We start from the raw sequence: 24,543 nt of genomic DNA, 5'->3' as shown, positions 1-24,543 counted from the left end.
AATTTTTTCTCTTCTAATAACATTTTCTCATCTTGACAGTTTTTCAGGAATTTTATTATTGTGCCTTGTACTTTCCTTTGTATTTATACTGAGGAGAGGACTCATTGAATATGTTGAATCTGTTGATTTATGTTTCTTACCAAATTTGGAAAATCTTTTGGATAGCTTGATACTGTCCTATGGTTCTCTTATTTTTTTCTTCTTTCCTTTCCCCTTTCCCCTTTCTACTCCCTATTTACCCTCCTCCTCATCACCTTTTTTCTGTCTGCATCTTAGTTCTCTGCAATTTTCTTCTGTCGTATTTAGTATACTATTAATCCCATCCAGTGACATTTTTATTGCAGATAATATTTTTGAACTCTAGAAGTTCATTTTGGTTCTTTTTTCTCCTATCATTTCTCTTCTCATACCTTCCTTTAAGTCCTGAGCATATTTATAATAGCAGTTTTAGAGTCCTTACTACCTCATCATCTCATTTCTGGGACTGTTTACAATTCACTCATTTCACCCCTATTAAGGTTACATTTTCTTTCTCCTTCCCAAGTCTACTAATTTTTTATTGGATGAAATGGACATTGTAAGTTTTACAATGTTGTATGGTGGATATTTTTTCTTTTAAAGAATTTTGGATTTTGTTATGACAGGCAGTTGAGTTGCCTGTGGATTGGCTCCAAACTTTTGAAGATTGTGTTTCAGCTTTGTTAGGAAGCATCTAGAATATCTCCTCAAGTATGATTCTTCTGGGTTGAACTAATTGCCTATATTTCAACAAGGAGGACTTTTCTGGTCAGAACCCCATTACTTCGCAGCACTCTGGGAATTGTTCGGCTTGTAGACCCCTATTTATTCTTTATCTTACCTTCTGCATACCTGGTTTGGTGTTTGGCTTCAAACTCAAGTGGACAGACTTCTGTGCAGACTTCCGGAATTTTCTGAATATAACATTCTTTCCTGGTGCGCCCCTGGTCCCTGCCTGAGCTCCCCTCCCTCACCGCAGTCGGAGCGGTGCCTCCCAGCAGGACCGGGGCCGCGGGTGGTCTCCCTGCAGTTCCTTCCCGCCTCTCCGAGACCTCGGTCCTGCGCTGCTTATCGACCTGCGCTGCTTATCGACCGTGTCTGAAAACACTTGTTTTTATGTATTTTGTTTGCTATTGCTGTTGTTGTAGGATGGAAAGTTCATTCCTACAACGTCCATCATGGCCATTGGAAGTTCTTCCCTGCCTTTTTAACTTTTAAGATAATCATGGAGATAGAAAATAAAGCTTGTATTTCCTTTTCTTCTTTGTAGCGATTTGAGCCTTAAGAAGTATATTACTACTACCCACCTCTGTAATAAGTTTTAACAGTTTTATCCATAATCTGCCATTCATATCTTAATAATATTTGAGGTAACATTTAACATAGTTCAGTTACAGTACAATAATGAGAACAAAATAGTATAGAATTATTATATGATATTTCAAGCAAATTAAATAGCATGTACTTTATATTAAAGGTTATGAGTAAACATTTTAAAATATATAAGTTGTTTAAATGAGAGTTTCATAAGTAATTGAGTTTATAATTGTAACTGCTGGTTTTAACCTCATTTTCTGATAAGTCTTAAAAGTATGAACAGGCTAATCAAAGATGATATGTAATGAATTAAAATGCTTGGCAGTAGTCCTTTAAATTTATGTTAAAACCTGCTCTCTGCATAGTTTTACTGTGTAGCCTCTCTGTCTTTGCTTTGATAGTCTTAGGGAGAAAAGCAAGCAAAAATAAAATCCATGTTATTTCATGTAACAGTGATACATTCTTAGGCTAATCTGAGCAAATATATTGGCTTGGCCAAAAAGTTGGTTATGTTTTTTCTGTACTGTGACTCTAGTAGTGCTTAGTTGTCATTAACTTCATTCAAAACAATTTTGTTAGAATGTATTGTGGCAGCTGTCAGTGTGCATTTAAAAATAATCAAAATTGGTGAATTTTTGTGCAGCCATTTTGATATTGAAGATGGAAAAAAATTTTTGGCATATTATGCTTTATTATTTCAAGGTAAAAACCAGCTGAAGTGCAAGAAAAGATTTGTGCAGTGTATAGAGAAGGTGCTGTGACTGATTGAATGTGTCAAAAGTGGTTTGCGAAGTTTCTTGGTACTGTGGCACCTTGGCCAAATAATTCTTTGCTGTGGGACTGTCTCATGCCTTGGAAGATGTTTAGCAGCACCCCGGGCCTCTGCCCACTACAAGCCAATAGCAGGAGATAGCAACATATTCAAAATATCCAAATCAATAAAGTGACTGGTGAAAATGAAAAATGTGTCTTTTATTTTACAGAAAAAAACATAACAGACTTTTTGGCCAACCCAGTAGTAATCTTTGGTGTTTTCTTTTCCCCCCAGATTGTCAGTATTTAAACAGACCACATCATGCGTGAGTACAAGCTAGTGGTCCTTGGTTCAGGAGGCGTGGGGAAGTCTGCTCTGGTAAGTTAGCCACCTGACTACAACTAATTAGCATAATACAAGAAGAACATTGATGTTTTCTTGCTTTGAAATTTCAAGTCACTGAAGAGAAAAGGTGGCAGTATTTTTTCATATGCTTATATCTAGCCCAGAGGGGCCAGGGATTCTTTTGGTAACCGCAGGTGTGTAGTTTGATAATGGTGGCTCATTCATGCTTTCGTTTACCAAATATTTATTGGCTCCTACAATATGTCAAACAGTACTGTTCATGATTCAAAGAGGAGTAAGATTTTTTAATTTTTAAGGAGCTTACATTCCAGTTGGAGAGGCTGAGTATTACAGTGGAGTAGGTCCTCCACTCCTTTACCCCAGAGTTAAGTGGAATGAAGGTGGGTGTTTGTGTGTGCACGCTGTATTTATTTAGTAAGTATTTATTGAGCTTTGACAACGTCAGGCTCTGGGGTTGTAACAGTAAACACAAATCATCCCAGTCTCATGGAGCTTACGTCATCCTGGACAAGCTGTGATAAGTGCCCGATTAAGCAAAGAACCACTTGATTATAATTGCCAGCGAGATACTTTGAAAGAAAAGTACAGATTGTTAAGGAAGGCCCCGGTGGCGAGCGAACCTAATAGCATTTGAACAACTAAGGGGACGGTTGCACTTGCCGGGGCCGGACGGGCAAGAGTGGGAGTGGAGGGAAATGAGGCGAGAGGCAGGCCAGGGCCAGGTTACAGCTGAAAGGCCATCTGAGAGCGTGGCACTTACTCCTAGTGACGATGAGAAGCCACTGAAGACGGGGTCTCGGGGGAGGGGTGACGGAATGGATGTGTTTTAAAGAGGGCACTTGGACTGCTCTGTGTAGAGTGGTTTGAACGGGAGGCAGAGCCAGTGGGGGCCCACCGGGCGTTCAGGCAGCGCACCTCACTGCTGTCGGGGGGAGGGGGGGCTTGCGCAAGGGCCGTGGCAGCCAAGAAGGGAAGAGTAGACGTTTTGAGAATTAAATAGGAGGTAGAACTGACATAACTTAGCGCTGGATTGACGTGGGGACAGGGAGAGAAGGAGCTCTCAGGGATGACTCCCGAAGTTCTGATTGCGCTGCTCATTCTGTGTATGGGCCACTTAAATAGGAGGGAAACACTGGGGAGTTAGCAGATGTAGAGTGAAAACCAAAAGTCATGTCAAAGTTGATGTTTGTGAGCTGTTTGAGTAAATACATCAAATAAGCGACTGGCTCCTCAAGGTAATAGCTTAAAAGAGAGACTTGATATGTTTGGAGATGTGATGAATATGTCAGTGGTATTTAATTTCATGAGCATATAGTGTTTAATTCAGCAAATCTTTATATGAATTTTATTCCCCCACAAAATTCACAAAATGATGTGGTCAAGGATGTCCATTGCAACATTCTTCACAGTGGCAGGGGTTTGGAAACAACCTAAGTGCCTAGTTAAGTAAGTTTTTAATAACATATTTTGAGTAGACTACTATGTAACTACTAAAAAGAATATAGCGGCTCTACATATATAGGTATATAATGATATTATGTAGGGAGCAAAAGGGTACCAAACAGAGTAGACTACCGTTTGTGTTTCATAAAAAAGGGAGGATGAGGAAGAGAGACATCAAATGCACAGACTACCCTCTGCAATGGTAAGGAAGCTACAGGTAACAGTCACTTCCTTGGGAACAAAGTGGGGAACAGAGGTGGTAGGTAGGGTTGGTTAGTTACCACTGCGTACTCTTTTGTATCTTTGCACTTTATCCATGTCCATGAATATAAAATAATTAAAAATAAAAATCCGTTAGAATAAATAAGGTCATCTAGGGAGAGAAGAGAGCCCAAGACTGGGCCCTGAGGACCTCTCAGCCATTGAATAGTGGGTAGAACTGAAGGATCCCGGTTATGTAGAAGGAAATGTCTTGTACCTGAATGTGAAGACTGTGTCTGTACTTGACTGACAGCCAGGAGTCAGGTCAGGCAGAAGGAAATGTCTGGGGACATGGAGGTGGCTGGACTCGATGAAAGCAGCTGCAGTCAGCGATGGCGGCGTAACCGTCCTGAGGCGGGCTGAAGAGTGAACGCGAGCGGAGGTCGTGGGTCCTCTCTCGGAGGCCGGTGAAGAAGCTTGCTTATGAGAGGGGACCGAGTACGGGGGCCGGGCTGGAGGGGTTGAGGGGTTAGCGGAGGTGTTTATTTTGGGCTGGGAGATGGGAGAGCATGTTAGTATTCTGGGGGCCGTAATCCAGGGGAGGGGAAACCAAGGCTATAGCAGGAGAGAGTGATGGTTAGGAAAAGGCAGTAGGTGAGGAAGGAAGCAGAGGATCCAGTGGGAAAAGTGAAGGATTGAAACAGAAGTCTGCGTGAGTGAACGAGAAGTCCCTGAGAACTGAGAGGGTGAGGTTCGGAACAGTAAGGAGAGCCTGCTTTTATAAGAAAGGAGTGAGAAGTGGGGGGTTGTCTTTTTTGCAAGTCTCTTGTCTAACAACTGGCTTGTAGAAAGACTTGGGTTCTTGTACCTGCTTCTGTGTCCAATTTCTTGCATAAAGCCTGTGTTATACAGGGTCCAGCAGAAGTAACGCCTGCTTGAGTGTGGTCAGTACAGTAATAATATGAGTGTGATAATTTATTGTTTTAATTTGAACATTTCACCTAAAATGTCATATGGTGTGCTTGAGTGTGATATTGTTATATTACAGAATTACATCCTATGATTTTGTAATAAAAAAGGAGCATTATTTGTGTCGGACCCTGTATATATACCCTTTGAAAAACTCCACTGTAAGTTTAGGAGAGAGAGAGTGTTATAGTATTATTAGGAAAACAGTTTTTTTCTAAATCTCTGCCCTGAACCATATGGTGAACCTCTGCTCTAACCTAAGCGTATTGGTAAGTTTATATATTTAAATTATATGTAGCACGAAGAAGATGAGGTGATTAAATCCTTGATAAAAATAAAGTTCTTGGTGTAGGTTATATCCTGAGTTCCCTTTGAAGAAAAGAAGCTTAGTAGGAAAAAGACATTTGAAGTTTACTGTGTTCAAGTTAATCTGTGTAGCTGAAGCTGAAATCATGTACAGAGTACTCCGCTGGGTAACTTCAATGTGGATGAGCTCAGCCTACATAGCCTTGTTTTTAAGCAGTGATGGACCAAATCCTGTTTTAAAGCTGCCCAGGAAATATTTCACAATCATCTTCTGTACTTCTTTTCATTTGTCAAATGATAAAATACCTAGTTTCTTGTCTGTGCTTACTGAAATCCTAGTGATAGAAGTAGATAATCTGAAAAAGATTTGTAGGCCACATTTTTCAATGAAAAGCATAAGGCTTTGGAACCAGGACAGTGTACATTTGAATCTCAGCTGGCAAATGGGGAAAACACATGAGGTGAATGTAAAGTTTGAATGTGATTATAAATTTAATAAATTCCATACATTTTAATTCCCTTCTGCCCCAAGTAAGAAAGACTGGTTCAAGACTTTGAGATTTAGAACATTTTGTCTGTCTCCTTTGAGAGCATGAGATAAGTTACTATAGATACATAGAGGAATAATAGGAGTTTACTGATAATTTTCATTTTTTAATATATTAGAATATGTCATTATTTGTATATTTGTTGTATTTTAAAACAGCAATTAACAGTATGTCAACAACGGCACTGTTTATAGTTTTTAACATGACCACCTCCTTTCATAATAAGTATGCTCTTACCAGTGTGTCTTTGTGTTGAAAAATATTTATACTTTACGTTTGCATGTTTACCCAGAATTTTCACATAATGTCATTTAATCTTTTCCACATCAGAGGTTAAGTAACATTTAAAAGGGTTGATTTTTCTTTCAGGTCCTTAACTTTTTTCTGCCTTTTTTTCTTTTCTTTTTTTAGACAGTTCAGTTCGTTCAGGGAATTTTTGTTGAAAAATATGACCCAACGATAGAAGATTCCTACAGAAAGGTAAAGTGTGAAACTTGTAAGCATGCACATGCTTAAAAGTAGTTGCTTACAACTTTAAAACTTGATCCACAAAATTGGTTTAACAATACTTTGTTAAAAATAGTTTTGAGAGCCCTGGCTGGTGTGGCTCAGTGGATTGAGCGCCAGCCTGCAAACCAAGGGGTCACCGTTTCTATTCCCAATCAGGGCACAGGCCTGGGTTTTGGGCCAGGTCCCCAGTTGGGGACATGCAAGAGGCAACCATGCATTGATGTTTCTTTCCCTCTCTTTCTCCCTCCCTTTCTCTAGCAATAAATGAATAAAATCTTGCAAACAAATAGCTTTGAGAAATGATGCAGATGTTCTCTATGTTTTTAAAAGTTTCACCAAGATAAAATATTTCTTATTAAATACTGCTTAACTATAGGGATCTGAGTAACCTGTTCTTTAAAATACTCAATTTCCTAGTGAGGAATATTTTTAATGTAGGAAAATTGCACATAAATTAGTAGGTATATTTTTGACAAACTTTTTGTGAACTAAAATCAAGATCACTTTTATGCTTGCGGTTTTCCAGTGACTGAAGTTTTTATTTATGTTTAGTTAGATAATAACTTTAAAGATAATACTTCATCTTTAGACTATAAAAAAATTAGTTGTTGGATTCTGTGTGATACTGTAAGGGTGGACACATGTCATTACACATGTGTCCCAACCCACAGAATGTGCACCAAGAGTGAACGCCAATATACGAACTGCGGACTCGGCCTGGTGAGGCTGTGTTGCGGTAGGAGGCCCGTTGATTGGGACGACGCCGGCTTGGGTGCGGCTGCCTGATGGAGCGCTGGCGGTGGGGCGGCGGCGGAGCCGGGGGAGGCGTAGGGGGGCTCTCGGTCTGCCCAGTTCTGTTGTTAATCTACAAAGTAAAGCTTATATAAAAGCAAAAAGTTGATCTTGACAAAAAAAATACTATTTAATTACAAGGCTAGCTAGAATTGTAGAGAATTTTTATGATTTTATTTCCCAAACCTTAAGGAGGGTGGGGGAACCTAGAGTTATAAGAAAGAGTGGCAGCCAATAATATACGCCCCCCCCCAAAAAAAAAGATTAAACCTACCTTTCAACAAATAGGAAATGAAGTTCATCAGGCTATATTGGAGGAGCAGTTTTGTTATCTGTAAATTGGATACAAAATTGTGCTTTAGATACTCTGAGAAACTGCAGGACTGATTCACTATTCATTGAACCTGCCTATTTACGGATTGGGTAGCTTACCACGCTCATGCCGTAAGTAGGTGGCACCGTGAATTTGTGGCCACCAGTGGTGCTCGTCAGTCCCTGATCTGACACAGAAGCAGGGTTTAAAGTAGTCCTCAGGTTAATTTTAGAAGACAGTGTTGCACTGCTGAAATTTTCCCCAAATAAGTTGCTGGTTAAAGCTTTACTTACACATGGAGATCTGTACCTGGAATGCAGGAGATTGACCACTTTCCTTAATCCCTTCTTTATTAAAAATTTTCCACACAGTTGAGAGGTGATACTTTCTTTAGGCCAACCTTCTTTTCTTTTATAAAATACTGGGAATAAAAGTTCAGTGTATAAAATTTCATCTTCCGCACACAGCTTTTCCAGAGAAGTACCTTTTTCTAAAAGCCTAGAGGGTTATATGAGTTCGGTGTTATTAAGTAGCACCTCTGTGTTCCCTTTATCTCTTATTTTTTTGATAAATTTTATTTATTGATTTTTTTAGAGAGGAAAGAAGCAAAGATTTGCTATTTATGCGCTCATTGGCTGATTCTTGTATGTGCCTTGACCGGGGATTGAACCTGCAACCTTGGCGTGTTGGGACAATACTCCAACCAACTGAGATACCCAGCCAGGGCCCCCTTTAGCTCTTAAATTAAAATTTTTTAATGTATTAAATTTGGGATATAATATATTTCAGTAAAACTTTTAACAACTTGAAACATGGTAAGTTGCCAAAATTTCTTTGCCCCAAAACCTATCTGCATTATGAGTTATTTAATAATTTTGTGCTTTGTTTTCTTTAGAGATAATATAAACATTGTTATACATTTTTGACCATTTGCTTTCTAATAATAAAAAATACCTTTATTTTTTATTATCGAGAGTTTACAGTGGTCAGAAACATCTAAACTCAGCATCAGCAGTCCTGGCTTCTGTAACATTAATAGAAAATGCCTGGGACCTCCTGTTCTTACTGTTACATCAAGTTAAGTCTCAAGCAGTAGCCCAATCTACTGAGGAAGGGCTGAGTAGTTGTGAACATACACTTTGAGAGAAGAGGGGGGAGGAAAACAGAATGACATTTTGATGCTCCTTTTTCCTTTTTCCCCACCCCACCAGCAAGTTGAAGTAGATTGCCAACAGTGTATGCTCGAAATCCTGGACACAGCGGGAACGGTAAGGACGCTTCTCCTGTTTTGATAGATTTTAATTTGTGAACAGGTTACATCATCAATAATTCCTCGAAGTAAAAGTAATTATTCTGATTAAGAACAAATTATCTAAATGTAAGGCCTCTTAAATATTCCTGTGTGCATGAGACCATCTGTGATGAACCTAAAGTTCACATCTCACTGTTAAATTGTATGTCAAATTCACCTATAAAATCTGTGTGGTGGGTTTCTTCTCCCTGTGTTCAGGTAAGGATGCTATTACTGCTCAAAAAAAGGGATACTTTAAATCCAAAGTTTTAGTAAAGATAGGTATTTCATTGGGTTTAATTAAGACTTTGTCTCTTGGCCCCATAGCCATTCATTTTAATAAAAATTGCTTTTGCTTTTTATTAGTAATGTATTCTAACATCTCAGAGGGCTGCTGGCACGTTTTCTATCAAAACGCTGGGGTTATTTTGAGCCTCATTTTCCTTATCTGTAACTGAGTATAACAACATTAGTATATCTTATTTCAGACCACTCCTTATTCCATGAAGATTTTTTAGTATAATAGCATTAGGATCTCTTGTTTCGACCACTTCCTGCTCCTGGAGGAATTTTGCTCACTCTTTTCAGTACTGCTTCAGTCAGAATTCTGGGTGATTTTTATATCCAGGTAGACTCTCTCCAGATGTTACAGATTGATAGCCCGAGGAGCTTGGCCTGTCAGTCCCCGGGCCTCCGTCCTGCTTCAGCCACTCCTGTAACTATAACGCCACCAGCCACCCAGTCTCGTTTTCACGTGCTGCTCCCCACTTACCACTTCCTGTTTTCTCGTCTCACTTCCTTTCACATCCTGCAACTTCATTGGAACCTGCAGTCCTTTTACCCGAACATCTTTGATTATTCTCATCTACTCAGCCGCCTCTTCACTAAGCTTCAGGTCAATGGCCTGTTACTCCTAAACAATCTCCTGTGTATATTTTCAGCCCCCTTGACTTTTCAGCAACCTTAGACGTAGTTGTTCTCTTACCTGTTCATTTGGTTTCCAGGACACAACACTTGCTTGGTTTTCTACCTGTATCATTGGTCACTCCGAAGTTTCTTTCCGTTCCTCTTCATCTCCCCCACCTCTTGATGACAGAGAGCCTCCGGGTGCAGTACTTGGACTTCTCTTTCCTGACAACACTGCCCTGGAGTTCATCTTTGCAGCATCAAAATAATTTAATTAGGGTCTATATAATGAAAAGGAATGATATACAGTTTTTTTCTAAATCACACAAAAGCAAATTAAGGAGGTTAAGATTTTTCTTTTTATTTTCATTGTTTCTAGTCATGTAAGTAGGGAGCAAGATCATCATGTCAGGAGTTTCTAGAAACCATATGCCATGTCTTATGTTTATAAAGCATGTAATAACAAATGCAGTAGCTCACTTGTGATTATTCTGATTTAAGTTGTTCCAGTATGTGTTCAAGAAATCATGTTTGTAATTGCATATTTTTATTATAGGAGCAATTTACAGCCATGAGGGATTTGTATATGAAGAATGGCCAAGGGTTTGCACTAGTATATTCTATTACAGCTCAGTCCACGTTTAATGACTTACAGGACCTGAGGGAACAGATTTTACGGGTTAAGGATACAGAAGATGTAAGTATTTTTCTCTTCTGCAAGACACACTGCCATCTCTCTGTGGCCAAATAAAAAAATGTCTGTTTTCTCTGTCAATAGAGTATTTGGAGGTTATCTACCACATGCATAAAGGGGCCCCTGTGACCAAAAACAAATTTTAACTTTCTAAATTTACCTACAAATTATATGCTTATTGAGATAGTTAGGAACCGAGGACGAACATGAATGGTAAAATGCTTGTGCCATGTGGGCATAAAGCACAGGAGGAAGCAGAGGGTTTAAGGGTACCTGGTGGCAGAAGGGGACTCGAGCTGAGCTGGGAGAGGTGGTAGTTGTGTCGGAAACAGCGGTCAAAGAACGCTATTAAGAACCATAATGATTTGTTGCTATTTCTAAAATTCTGTTGGTATAGTTTTTATGTACAGGATTTTTTATTTTTTTGATAATGTTAAAGATCTTAGTTAACTGGGCTTTTAGAGTTCTTGTCTTATTTGGTGAGTAGCATTGATATTGTTGTTGTACCTTTTTGCAAAGATGAAATGTATGCTTTACATGTTCACTTCAATTTTGAACCACGGAGTGTCCTTTTTCAGTTATATCTGTTAGGATATAAAATTTCATTTGTCCCCTTCCTTCTGTTTGGTGTGTTCTCTCTCATTATTAATGGGAACATGCGCACCTGCTCAGGACCTGAACTTTGGTAATATTGTAAGTGGGAGGGATTTATGCTATATGACTCATGACCAACAATAACCTAATGAATAGTTCTCTTCCTTCCCATGACTAATTTACCTAAGACAATTCTGTTTTAGGCAATTATATGCAAATCACTTAGCTCAGGTAATGTTAATCTCTTTATCGCATGTAACAAACTGAAAATGATGGAGTTGTAGGTGCCTAGTGTTTCACCTAATTCACAATGATCTCCTCTTTTAGGTACAAGATACACCATGTCCCTTAAAATCTTTCTTTTGTATTATGTCCGTCACCTCAAAAATAACTGCTTTCTGGAAACCTTTGTACTAAGGATGTTGCATACTTTGTTAGCAACCTGTTTTGTTGAAAGTAAGGAGTGTGGATAGACAGAGCCAAGCATTTCTGGTGTGCAGAAAGAGGGGAGGCATCGCCTTTCTTTTCTCCTTAACGACCACCTGAACTGGTCTTCAGGTCTGTGTGCCAAACGCAGAGGCAGAGCCTGCCACATCACGTCACCGTGCTGGCCTTGCCCCTGCTTCTGGCCTTCATGGGACAGTGAGGCGAAGGACTTAAACCACAGTTAGGCCCAAGAGTACCTTCTTCTCTGTACACAGATTTTTCTGTTTGGAATTCAACTGTCATTAGCAGCCCCCACGAGAATTTTGGGATTATATTCTTAAAGTAATTAGCAGGTCAGTGTAGTTGGATCTCTTCCATAATTTTTGTGTCTCTTCCCCTTCTATCCGCCCTCTCTCCCGCCCCCCGACCCAGTGCTCATATACACCCTTGCTTTCTTTAAGCTCTTGGTGAAGCGTGCAGTCCTCACTCATATATTCCATTGGGTGGCCGGTAGTTGCGTTCTTATGAAAGGATAAATAACAAGTATGTTAGTGTTCATTTTCTGTTTCTTCCTTCCCACAGGTTCCAATGATTTTGGTTGGCAATAAATGTGACCTGGAAGATGAGCGAGTAGTTGGCAAAGAACAGGGTCAGAATTTAGCAAGACAGTGGTGTAACTGTGCCTTTTTAGAATCTTCTGCAAAGTCAAAGATCAACGTTAATGAGGTAACCTCGCACTGCTTGGCAGCACAAACAAACGCCTTTTTTGTTTCCTTTAAGTGAACAGCCAGAAACTATATAAGAAAAAAATGTATTCTTTTAAACACTCTTGATTCTCCTAATTTATAAAAAACATTAATTCTTAGAAACCGTATTCTTTTGCTTGCATAAAATCATTTTGATGACTGTAATGAGGATGTTCATATTTACCTTCTTGGCAAAGATGAAGTTTAAGTTACAGAATATGTTTCAAGTCCTGCTAAGCCTCTAAATAATATGCCAGGAAGTGCTATGTGAAAATTTCACATCACCCTTATATTGTAACAATTATGCAGATATGTATGAATAGGTTGTAGGAAACCACAAAAATCAGTTATTATAATGAACTTACATTATACAGAAACACATTATCTCATGGATATCCCAGAAGGTGGTGGTCTGAGTCCTGCCTCTGTCTAGTGCACAGCTCAAAGGCAGGCAACTGAGTGTGGACGGCAGTTCACTCTCTTTTCGGCCTGATGCAGCAGGTGCACAAGGCTTTTTTTGTCCGTGACTTAAGCTCTCCACTATCTTGAGAACATGGCTGTGGACAGGAATGCTCAGCAAGTGAGCTGCCTGCCTGGGTGTAGAGGGCCGGCAGCTCACTGGGTCCCTGAAGGGTTAGTGTTGTCCCCAACTGCTCCCACCGACCAAGTGGAAACCTGAGGTTCCCTTTGCTTTTGTTAATTTTAACATAAACATTTTTATGTAATACCTTCTTTCTTCTCCGGGAAGCACGGGCGCTGGGCTTGCTGGCGCGCTTGCCTTCTGCAGCATCCCGGGCGGTCCGTCGCCGCTCAGCTCGCGCCCGCGACGCTCGTAGACACACGCGTAGAGCGGGTTAGGCTGTCGTCGCAGCCTAGCGTGTCTGCCTGCTGTGCGCTCTGGCCTTCGGTTCTGGAAGTTGTTCTTACCTGAGTGATACTGGGGTGGCCAAAAAGTCCATTTGGTTTTTTCTGTACTAAGCTCTGGTCCTTCTTAGTTGTCTTTAACTTCATTCAAAACAATTTTGTTAGATTGTACTGTGACTGCTCTCATAGCAGCAGGCATTTTAAAAAAACTTAGCAAAATTGGTCAATTCTTGTGTAGCCATTTTAATATTAAAGATGGAAAACAGCAACATTTTCAGCATATTATGCTTTATTATTTCAAAAAAGGTAAAAATGTGACTGAAATGCAAAAAAAGACTTGTGCAGTGTATGGAGAAGGTGTGATGACTGATCTAATGTGTCAGAAGTGGTTTGCAAAGTTTCTTGGTACTACTGACCCTTTGGCCAAATAATTCTGTGCCGTGGGGCTGTCTCATGCATTGGAAGGTGTTCAGCAGCACCCCTGGCCTCTACCCACTAGAAGCCATAGCAGGACATAGCTGACATACTCAAAATATCCAAATCAGTAAAGTTATTGGTGAATGAAAAATGTCTTTTATTTTATGGAAAAACCGTAACAAACCTTTTGGCCAACCCAATATTATGGTTGTAGAGTGCTGTCTGACTTTTGAAATAACTGGATTACTTTAAATATCTTCCAAGAAAAAAATTAAACTTGCTGCAAATTTCTGTTTTACAGATAATCAAGAATCTCAAAACTTCCTTTTTTTTAGGTAAAACCAATTTTAATAAGTACATAAAAATAAGAAATTCTTACATCTCATGTATCGCGTGCCTACGTGTCTACTTCTGTGTTAGGCACCAGAGTAGCAGTTACACAGCCACTGTTCCTTCCTTAGACAAGTTACGTCCCAGCGGGAGTGAGTCCTGCTGAGATCGGCAGTGGCAGTCGCTGCTCACTGCCTAGTAAATGGAGGAAGCGCAGATGCCTCCAGCCTCAGCTTTCTCTGTTGTGGAATTACAATTTCATAGATGTTATTTTGGAATACTTGGCTAATCATAAAATTTTAATTTTTAGTACAGTTTTTTTTCCAAAAAGGAAAAAAAGAAAGATAACTTTGAGATAAAATCGTGTAGGGTAAGAGTGGTACAGGGTCATCGCCTGCAGGGCGATTGGCCCCAGGGCTCTGGTCCCTTGCTTTTCCTGCCCTCACCCGTCCTGGTTCCAGCCACCAAGCCCTAGGGCTCAGCTGGGGCAGGTAGGCCAGGGTCCCTTGGGCGCAGTGGACAGGCGTTGTTCCCTACCTTTCAGGCATGACCTGTGTATGGGAACTTACGTGCTACTAAATCTTTGTCTGGGTTGTGGCTTCCAATGCAGCAGAACTGCCTTTTCACAGCAGTTGTTAAAGTCCCCCTTGATGTGAGGGTTTATAAAACAAAAATAGAAAAACGAAACAAAGTTAAATGCATTAGCTATTTAAGAATCTTTACTCTTTTGGAAAATACGACAAAATTCATGCTGCATTTTGTTTGGTTTTTTTTAATGCTCCTCTCTTTATAGCCTAACAATCCAGCTACAGAGTCCCTCAAATAGTTAATAGTCCCCCAGATAACTAAGGCCTTGTAAACGTGAGATTTCTGAGTGCCTGACAGTAGAGGGGTCATGCTTGCCCAGAATTCAACTCTGGGACTCAACTTTGAAGTCGTACAAGGACATACTGCTTGGCTAAATAGCTGCCCAAGTCTCTGGTTATCTACCTACCTACCTATTTTCACCTTCTGTCCACGCCATTTTGGTATGTTTTGAAAGTAATACATGGCTATACTAGAATCACCGTCAAGAACTAATTGTCCTTTGCTGAGAATAATAGGAATCAAGACATCCTCATTGAGGAGTGGCAGAGGGATTGAGAAATTACTCCACGTACCCCTTTAGAGCTCTGTGGCTCGGGCAGATGAGGGGCCTGGCCGAGGACTCTGAGCACGCCCAGCACACAGTGCGGCTTGCGCTTGCCGCTTTGGTGCGGCGGCAGCGGCTCCCGGTTTGAGGCAGACAGTGTCCGCCACAGAAGCCGTCCAGGACAGTGGTCCCTGCAGAGCCCGCCGCCATTCTGTGTGGTGTGGAAACAAATGGGCCGGCGTGGGGGAACGTGGTTTTGATTCATTCACTGTTTCAGTTTATCTTTTTATTATTTTTCATTTTATAGCGTATGCATTGAGGCTGCGGAGATAACAAAAGCATGTTCATAGCTTATGCATATTAAGTCCTTAAAGGGCCTCAGAGTTGTAAAACAGTTTGTATTTCAGAATTGTGAAACAAAACCATTTTGTTCATAAATTCTGCGTTTTCAGCTTTCTTAGCAAAAGAGAATAGTTAAGTGGTTGAAAGAAGATGGGAAGAGGGAGCAGAAAGAAAAGAATATAAATGAATATCACTTTCATAGGTTTAGGATAAAGCATGCAGTAGTATTTTTCTTAACAATTTATAATCTCAGGACCATTTTTAAAAATAAATAGAAGCTGTTTTATCTGAGTCTGTCTTTTAAAATGTAGACCAATAATTTAAAAAATATTTTACTTTGAAAACTTAATGAGAAGATGTAAGAACAATAAAAAGAATTTTTGTTTCCCTGTCATCCAGATTCATCAGTGTTTAACAGTTTGTCACGTTTGCATAGCAGCCTTCTTTACTCCTGAATTAGTGCATGTACCCGAGATGAAAGACATTGTCTTACACAACCATTGTACATACAGTTATTAAAAGTCAAGAAAATTGCCCAGGCTGGCGTGGCTCAGTGGATTGAGCGTCAGCCTGCAAACTGACAGGTCACTGGTTGGTCCCCAGTCAGGGAACAGGCCTGGGTTGCAGGCCAGATCCCCAGTAGGGAGCGGCTGAGAGGCAACCACACCTTGATGTTTTGCTCCCTCTTGCTCTCTCCTTTCCCTCTCTCTAAATAAGTAAAATAAAAAATACTTTTTTAAAAATCAGAAAAATTGATATTGACACAGTCCATGTTTAGCACATAATTTAGATTTTGCCAGTTGTACTATAATTCCCCTAAAAGCTAAAACATTTTGATACTCTTCTACAAAGCACTGCTTATTACAGGTGAATAATAATGTGACCACTTTAAATCAAGGGTCACAGACCTTTTCTTCATTTTAACCAAAATTAACATCACTGAAAACGGGCAAACAAAAATCATGGGCTAAGAGGAACATAATAATTGTTTTTGTCCTATTCTAGCCAAAAATATATGACATGAATCTAATCATGCAGAAACATAAGGCAAACCCAAATCAAGGAAAATTCCAGAAAGTCACTAGCCATTTTGTTCAGAAAAGACAGTGTCATCAAAAAAAGTGGAGGAACTATTCCAGGTTATTCCAGGCAGTTAAATGCAATACGTGATCTCGGATGGATCCTTTTGGGGGAGGAGGAGGGGAATTGGCATTATTGGGATAAGTGACAAAAATTGGATTTCGCGCTATAGACGGTACAGAGTGACGTAACAGTGCTTAAACGTCTTGAGTGTGACAACTGTAATGTGATTGGGGCTGTGTGGGAGAATGTCCTCGTTCTGAGGGAGCGCACACTCAGTAAGGAGCCGGTGCTATGCAGACGGCTCGTGGATGGTTGAATGAGAGTAAGAGTGTGTGCGCACGCGTGTGTGTGCGCATGTGTGTGCTGAGAGAGGGAGCAGTGGTCCCATGGCAGAATCTTACTAGTGGGTGAACCTGGGAGAGAATATATGCAAATTCTTGGTACTATTTTTACAACTTTTCTCTGAGTTTGAAGTTTTTAAAAAAGAAATACGAGGATTTCAAGGTGAACATTATCTATTCTCTTAATAATTAGGTTCTCAAGCATCGAAGATTCCATGAAGAAGATAACTTTGCTATCTTATTTTGCACTCATTCTTTTGCTTAATTTGATATCGAATATCTCAGGGTGAGCGTGTTCCCCTCATTGTAAGCAGGGAAGCCCTGCGTTACCCTGACCGAGTGTCAGCTGGGGCTTCTTAGAAGCCTGCCTTTAAAACAGAGCAGCAGGATTCAGATCCAAGAGCAGAATAATTTTTAACAGAATCAAGATTGTTTTGTGGAACAAGGTCTCAATGTTGGTTGAATAAGTACTTTTTCTTGCTTTTATTTAGATATTTTATGACCTGGTCAGACAGATAAATAGGAAAACACCAGTGGAAAAGAAGAAGCCTAAAAAGAAATCCTGTCTGCTGCTTTAGACCCGCAGTGAGCAGCAGCTCTGAGCCAGGTAAGAGTGGGGCACGTGCCTTTCTGGTCCTCTTCACTTTGTTTTGGCCTGTCCCCAACCTTAACCACTTCCCCGCTGCACCTGTTAGGGTATTTCCAGGCATCTGTAACTTGTAAGCGTGGTACCTAATTTGTAGATAGGCTCCTCTGTTGAGTAGTTTGTCTCCCTTCCTGAGATTCTAAGCTGTCTGAGGGAAGGCCCAGGTCTGTTTTGCCCACCACAGTGCCCCCCGTGTCTGGTACAGAGCGGTCTTCAAACAACAGTGGCGGAGGGAATAGAATGCCCACCAAGGTCACTCCCAGATTCCGGCCAGATTGACTTACAGGAAGGCTCAGGTGCACGTTTGATGAGTTATTTAAAGTGAACATACCCGTCCGTATATCTTACCAGTAGCATTTCCTCCCTAGATGGAACTCCTGCCCTAAATGCTAACAACACAGAGGAGTTTTGCCTCTCTTTGAATTTAATGTGAACAAAAACATGTATTATTTTATGTCTGGATTCTTTTACTCGAAAATGTGGGTCTTCTGAGAATTATCCTCACTGCATTTGGCAGCGGCCTGTTTTATTGCATGACTGGCTGCCCGAGCAGCGTGCTACGGGGTTCGGCGTGTGGGTGGGCGCCCGGGTCTTCTCGGGAGCCACACGGGCGACTCTGCTGTGCACGTCCTCCCACAGACCTCCGTGAGCCTGTTGTGTGCACGTGGTTCTGCTCGGTACGTGCCAGGTTGTACACTCTGTGGACGGACAGCTTTAGTAGAGACCACGAAAAAGTGTTTCAAAGCAGGTGTGCCAGTTACACACCCGCCAGCAGTTTGAGTTCCAGCTCCTCCCCAACTGTATCGTGGGTCTTGTCAGCTTGTGTCATTCCGCTGCATGTATGGAGCTGCATCAGTGTAGTTTTGGGGGTTCTTTTATCTCAAGTATGGGCTGACTTCTTTCAGATGTTTTATCTGGAGGCTTCTATGTAGCCGTCGACGTCACCGCGTCAGTTTTCATTAAGCGAACCCTTTGGAAAGGAATTAGTGCCAGCATTGAAGCTGCCCGTCAAGTGAGAAATCAGGCCCCGCGGGGCCATTTGTTTTTCTTTAATTGTATGTTTGAATCCCCCGAACAGTTTCTGCTTATCTTCATTAACTGTAAGCAATGCCATAAAAGAATATTTTTAGGCAGTGGATTTAGGATGTGCCTCGTAGACTCGGCCCGCTGAGAGGAGAGTCGGCAGCTCCTACTTGAGCGCGGGCGGCGCTGGCTCTTGCCTGTTGGGTGTGTTTAGTAGGTTGCCTCTTCCAGAGCCCCCGTCGGCTGGAGCGCGCCTCCTCAGAGACGGGGGTCCCCCCTCAAGGGAAGCAGCTGAATAGTTGTACCCCCTTTTTAAAAGGAAGTAGAGGGAACTGGGCAGAAAGGAGAAGGGGGCATGTGATCGCCTCTGGGAGTCGGATTCAGGAAAGACAGCTTGGGGCCGAACGATGGCCGTAGGCCGTTAGTGAGATGCCGATTCAAAGCTGGAAGCCCTCAGCTCCTGGAAAGTGATTCTTGTTAAAATCGCTGGTGCGCAGAGGTGGGGCGAACGAGGACTCTGTTTGTGTCCTGAGGCGCACCGTTTAGCTCTCTTAGAGCTGACTGGCTTGTTCATGCCTTCACGTTGACTGGTCCTAGTTGAATTTCTAATTCTCAAAAGGGTCCGTTCAACTCACATTCAAAGGAAGAGGTGCCACCTCCTGGCCTGCTGTGAAAATTCACTCGCACACACCCTGCGGCGGTTGTGGGATTTGCCTCAGAGGACAGAGACCTTGGCCTAGATCGGACTTGCATCCCGGTCGCCTGAGTCGTTAGGCTCTGCTCTGTAACCAGCTTCCAGTGGAGCCGCCGAGTCAGCGGCGCTCCCTGCGACTGTTGGGCGCCAGCCCTCAGCAGCTGCAGTGCTTGGCTGGCAGAGCGCCTTGTCGAGGTTACGGGCACGAGGGCCGTGTTCATCCATTTGTACTGAGATACGGGATCGACGTTTTTAATCTCTAATATTGCCGCTTTTAAAGACCTAGGAGAGCAATTCCTTTTCGGGAAAGTCTTCCTTTGACCTAATTCTTTTATGCTGAACAGTAAGATGTGGGAGTCTTCTGCCCTCAAATATGGGATCAGCTCTTCCTGTGTCACCTCTTCTTATCCTTGCCTGTGTGGGAAGTCGTGACCCTAATGTGTACGGTCATGAGACGGTCGAGTAAAGCGTTTCCCATAGGGAGTGTTTGCAGGCAGATGCTGTTCCTTAGTGGAAAGGAACTTCCAAAATAAAGTGATGATGGGATAGAAGTGAAACAATCACTGTTTTCCTCTTCACAGACAGGACCATCAGGTATATTGTGAAACACTGTAATAAAACTAGTTTTTAAACATTTTTAAAGCCCTGTTACTGGAGCTGTTTAATATAATTTTGTCTCTAGTAACGATGCGCCAAAACCATTGTTTCTTTGTATGTCATTAGGTATCTGCCTGCTTGTTACCTTCTAACATCGCGAGATTAACACATATGTTATATCTGTATCTGTTCAATGTTTTAGATTACAGGAATGAAGAACTGTTGCCTAATTGGAAAGTGCCAGCATTCCAGACTTCAAAAAATAAATCTGAAGAGGCTTCTCCTGTTTTATATATTATGTGAAGAATTTAGATCTTATCTTGGTTTGCACAAGTTCCCTGGAGAAAAAAAAAATTTGCTCTGTGTATATCTCTTGGAAAATAAGACAATAGTATTTCTCCTTTGCAATAGCAGTTATAACAGATGTGAAAATAAATATACTTGACTTCTAATATGATTATACAAAAGAGCATGGATGCATTTCAGAAGTTAGATATTGCTACTATAATCAGATGATTTCATATTGACCTTTTTATCATGATTCCTCCTGTCAAGCACTAAAACGTCGAACCATTATACTTTATATCTGCAATGATAGAGATTATGAAATTTCCCCTCAGACTCATTACAGCAGATAACTTTTTTGAGTCATCGACTTCATTTTATATTTAAAAATTATGAAATATCATTCTGTCATTATATTCTAATTAAAATTGTTTGTGCATAATGCTTTGGAAAAATGGGTCTTTTATAGGAAAAAAACTGGGATAACTGATTTCTATGGCTTTCAAAGCTAAAATATATAATATACTAAACCAACTCTAATATTGCTTCTTGTGTTTTACTGTCAGATTAAATTACAGCTTTTATGAATGATTAAATTTTAGTACATTTTCATTTGGTTTGTGTGTTTTTGTTATTGTTTATAGATGTAAGGCCTTTATTTTATAATGACTACATCATTTTAAATGCAACAAGTAGCTCCTTTCTGCCTAGACCCTGCAGAGCACTTGGCTGTAAATCCCTGAGTAACTGGTGATTTCTCTAAAAACAGACCTCACCCTGTCCGTTCCAGGTATATTTATTCCTACTATACAATAACATGCATCGGACTACATAAAATAGTTTTGTATATTCTCTCTTGATCTTAAAGATTGTATCTTATTGAATAAAATATCCCACTGTGTATTATTTTTATATGTAAAAAGATAAGTTTAATACTGTATCAGGGTTTAACTTTTGCAAATCTTCCATGGCTTGTAATTTCATCAAGGGACTGCTTCTGCCATTGTTAATTTGTGGGTATAGGTCCACCAGTGAAATGGTCCGTCACGTTTTTTGAATTTCCTTTATAATAGATGGAAGGATCTGAGAGAAGCAGGTGCAGGTGAAATAGCACGGATGCTTTTGCTTTGACTCTGTAGCAAGTAGCGCAGCAGCAGCGCGGAAAAGATGGCCAAACAAGCGTTTTAGCAGACTGCGTAGTGGTGCTTTTCTTTTCCTTCCCAGTTTTTTCCATTTTTTTACAAAAGATGGGGCTTAAGGAGGACGCGGACCAGGGTGATATGACTTACATGTTCTCCACCGAGGTCGAGCAGGACAGTGCTGGAGGAGGACGGAAACAAGCGTAGAAACCCTGTGCCTTGTCCCCGAATGTTAGGAGGAGACCAGACCTAGAGAGTCTGAATCATTGCTCAGGGATCTAGATGCCGTCTCGTAGCAACCGGGTGTGAAGTAGCACTCATGCCTCGCTGAGACTTCCCAGGAGTGTGGTCAACCAGCCCATCAGTTACGAAGCTGAAACCTAAAACTCAGATTTCACATGTAAGCTCTGACCAACCTGAGGAAATATTAAAGTATTGTAAAAAAAATTTGGAAATTGTATTCTTTTGAGTTTCTAATAAACTTAGTTACCTAATACCTTCCCTCCTATTGATGCACTTATACTTATGTCTGGGATTGGCGGGGCCAAAAATCTGATAAATGCAATATGTTTTAAAAAAAATAAGTGAAGCATTAGGGCCAGTCTGTCCAGGTCAGGGTGGCATATTTTAAAGCCTCTAAAGTCATTCTTGCTTTAAAACTCACCTCTCAAACATTACTTTAGAATTAAACATAAACACCTCACAAAGGAGTAGAAATGTCTGGATATAACCTGTTACATAAACAATGTAGCTATTTGCCGGATTAAGTAGAAATCATTAAATAAGAATTGACCCCAAGTTACAATCTGCTTGATTAGTAGGGTAAACCCGGTGCCACCTCGTTTAGGAAAACGACGACCAGTGCTGGGTTCTTTTGTCACGACTTGTACAGTCCACTTGGGCTAAAGGTAGGACCGTGAAGAAAAACGCCCATGGGCCGCACAGTTGTGGAACCAGCTGGAATCAGAGGCCGGCATTGCTATCTTGAGGAAATCTGCCTTTGCCGGGCAAGATGGAAAAGGTATCCTGTTAGAAAGTGAGACAGGTGTGCTCTTACATTGTCCTTATGTGACCTCCGCAGTCTTGGCTTCAGAGGGCGGGGTGCCTGAAAATAAGATGTATTTTTATAGCCCCAAACGTCCTTAAGATTATATGAAGCTCATGTGATAAATAGATGTCCAGGGACTGGCACCCTATTAGTAGTATGTGTGGCTATTTAAAGTTGATGGCCTTGGTTATAAGAGTATCACATAACTTAAAGGAGACTTGGTGTCACAGTTGATAGTAAGCTTTTTTCCACTAACACACAAACAACTTTAGTGGCTTAGGGGTGCCCTCAAACAATCTAGTTTTAGATATTAATAATTTAGACGTAATCTGTAATTTTACTGTCCACCAGGGGGAGCTTCGGTATCAGTTAACATTTCTGTAAGCACTAAATTCAGAGTGTATTCAAACCGTCTGTTCTGTAGGCACTGCGGGCCTCGCTGAGAGGCGGGCAGGCCTTCCCACAGCAGTTCGCCATCTGAGTGGGCAGGGAGGACACATGAGCCATTTGTCAAAGATGTGTAATCTGTGGGACGGTGGCCACAGGGTTGGTTCAGCTCCTCTCTTGCCCCTATGACTTTGAGCTCACGTCACTCTGGCACCTTGGCCGCCATCAACACTGCCACCGTTCACTCCCCCCGCGACACAGTCTGCTGCTTTGAAGGCAGAATGTACTTGGAGAAAGTTAATCCTTAGGAAGATACTGATCTTCATTTTATTACCAACTTTATTAAAGCAGGTCACTTGATCGGGACCTGTTTTTCTCGTAAACATTCATTTTCTGGACCTGTTCAGTTTCAGCTGTTGTGCCTCGTTACCCTCCTAGGTACCGTGGTCAGTTCACAGGTCTGGTTTTTGGTTGTAGGACCTAGGGACAGGGGAAGAGAGGTGACCTCAGTATGTCCCTGCGTAAGCCATCATGGAATCTTAGAAGACATGAAATAACACTGTTACAAACTTTATGTGCGGTAAAACCAAATGGAAGAAACTGTTGGGAATCTGGAGGAGAAAGAGAATTGGTAAAAAATAACCTTGTTTTATTCGGGTTTTGTACTTAAGGTGCTACTTACATGTATGTTGAAAAATGTCAGAGGGCCAAGTGATCTGGGTGCTTGTCCAGGACTTGGAAAGAGCCCATCTTGCAGGGAGGGAAATGAACGTAAGCTTTGAGGCAGTCTAACCACCCCAGCATTTAGCATTTTTGTTCCCTTCGAAATGCAAGTTACTCCTGAAAATGTAGTACAGACATTGCTTTGAGCTTGGATTTTTCATATTCCAAGTTCATTGTGGGTTTGTTGAATGTGCAGTTCACTTGTTTAATGCCATATCTTGCCTAAATATTCTTTTTGAGAACAGCTGGAGACTGAACTGGGCACCTAGGTCTGTTTTCTGGGAATGCAGCACAGGGTCTGTTTTGCAGCTATGCTAGCAGGGGCTGGGGACGGGGGTGCAGGTTCTTTGGCTTGTGAAGCAGCAGCCTCCTATGGGTCTGGGTCCAAGGTGCGACATACATTTCATGCTAATTGCTTCTCTTAAGAAGCCTGGGCTTGACTTCCTCTTGAGGGAAAACCTTAATAAACCTTCCCATTTGAAGCAGTGATGTGCCTTTTATTTTGAGCTGTTGTTTTCCATGCATTCACTTTTTAACTATGTGAGCTCTTGTGCTTACTATTCATTGTGTAGATGTTCTTGTAAGGCATACAAAGCAGATCAGGGCGTGACCGCTATGGGTTTAGCAGCAAACAAGTACTGTGCTTCTGCTGTACGCCAGATGAGGCTCTGCACTTTGGAGATCCAGTGGTGACTAACACTGGTCCTTCCTTTGAGGCTTCGACAGGTTTGTGTCAGGTCGGTGTGTGCGTGCGCACGTGTGTAGTAAGTACTACGGAGAACCGTTCAGCAGTTGCAAGGGGCAGGAATGCTAGACCACGGGAATGTGGTGGGTGGGAGGGGGCGGGGGGGCCTCCCGGCGGTGGGCGGTGGGCGGTGGGAAGGGTCCGTGCGAATGCCTTAGGGCGGATGGGTGCCTGGCGTGTTGGAGGGCTAGCAAGGAGGCCGCCATGGCTGGAGCAGAGGTGAGCAAGGGGGAGAGCGTAGAAGGGTGGGATTGGGTAAGGGGCGAATCTCCAGGATTTTCAGAGTGGAATCCATGGAAAGGATTTGAGTCAAGGATAGACACAGATCTGACTCCACCTGCCACCAGGAACGCCCGGGCTGTTGAGCTGAGAAGAGCCTGCAGAGAGACCAGTTAGGAGACAGAACAGGAGTCCGACTCAGAGAAAGAAGTGTGGACTGGAGAGATTGAATATTTAAGATGAAGGTGACTGGGCCACTGGGGTGAGTGTAGATGGAGAAGAGGTGCAGGAGCGCCCTCGCGGGGCGGGGAGATAGGGCACAGGGGAGAACCCG

The 24,543-nt window shown here is 41.7% G+C and overlaps 1 protein-coding gene across 1 annotated transcript in view; it reads left to right on the top strand.

The window, feature by feature from the left end:
* RAP1A (RAP1A, member of RAS oncogene family) overlaps positions 1 to 20,565 on the top strand; it is a 64,707-nt gene extending 44,142 nt beyond the window's left edge. Inside the window, exons 2-8 of the mRNA XM_054564931.1 lie at positions 2,384 to 2,467; positions 6,334 to 6,402; positions 8,749 to 8,805; positions 10,291 to 10,431; positions 12,031 to 12,174; positions 17,195 to 17,310; positions 19,866 to 20,565. Of these exons, the coding sequence (XP_054420906.1) occupies positions 2,411 to 2,467; positions 6,334 to 6,402; positions 8,749 to 8,805; positions 10,291 to 10,431; positions 12,031 to 12,174; positions 17,195 to 17,281 (555 nt within the window). The 5' untranslated portion in view covers positions 2,384 to 2,410 and the 3' untranslated portion in view covers positions 17,282 to 17,310; positions 19,866 to 20,565. The remainder of the gene's footprint in view (positions 1 to 2,383; positions 2,468 to 6,333; positions 6,403 to 8,748; positions 8,806 to 10,290; positions 10,432 to 12,030; positions 12,175 to 17,194; positions 17,311 to 19,865) is intronic.
* The last annotated feature ends 3,978 nt before the right edge of the window (positions 20,566 to 24,543 follow it).

Source organism: Pteronotus mesoamericanus, unplaced genomic scaffold (assembly GCF_021234165.1).
Source record: "Pteronotus mesoamericanus isolate MK-2021 breed Mesoamerican mustached bat unplaced genomic scaffold, CSHL_Meso_final scaffold_99, whole genome shotgun sequence".
Lineage (NCBI taxonomy): Eukaryota > Metazoa > Chordata > Mammalia > Chiroptera > Mormoopidae > Pteronotus > Pteronotus mesoamericanus.
The sequence above is the reverse complement of the archived record's forward strand: the minus strand, read 5'-3'. Positions and strand labels throughout refer to the sequence as shown.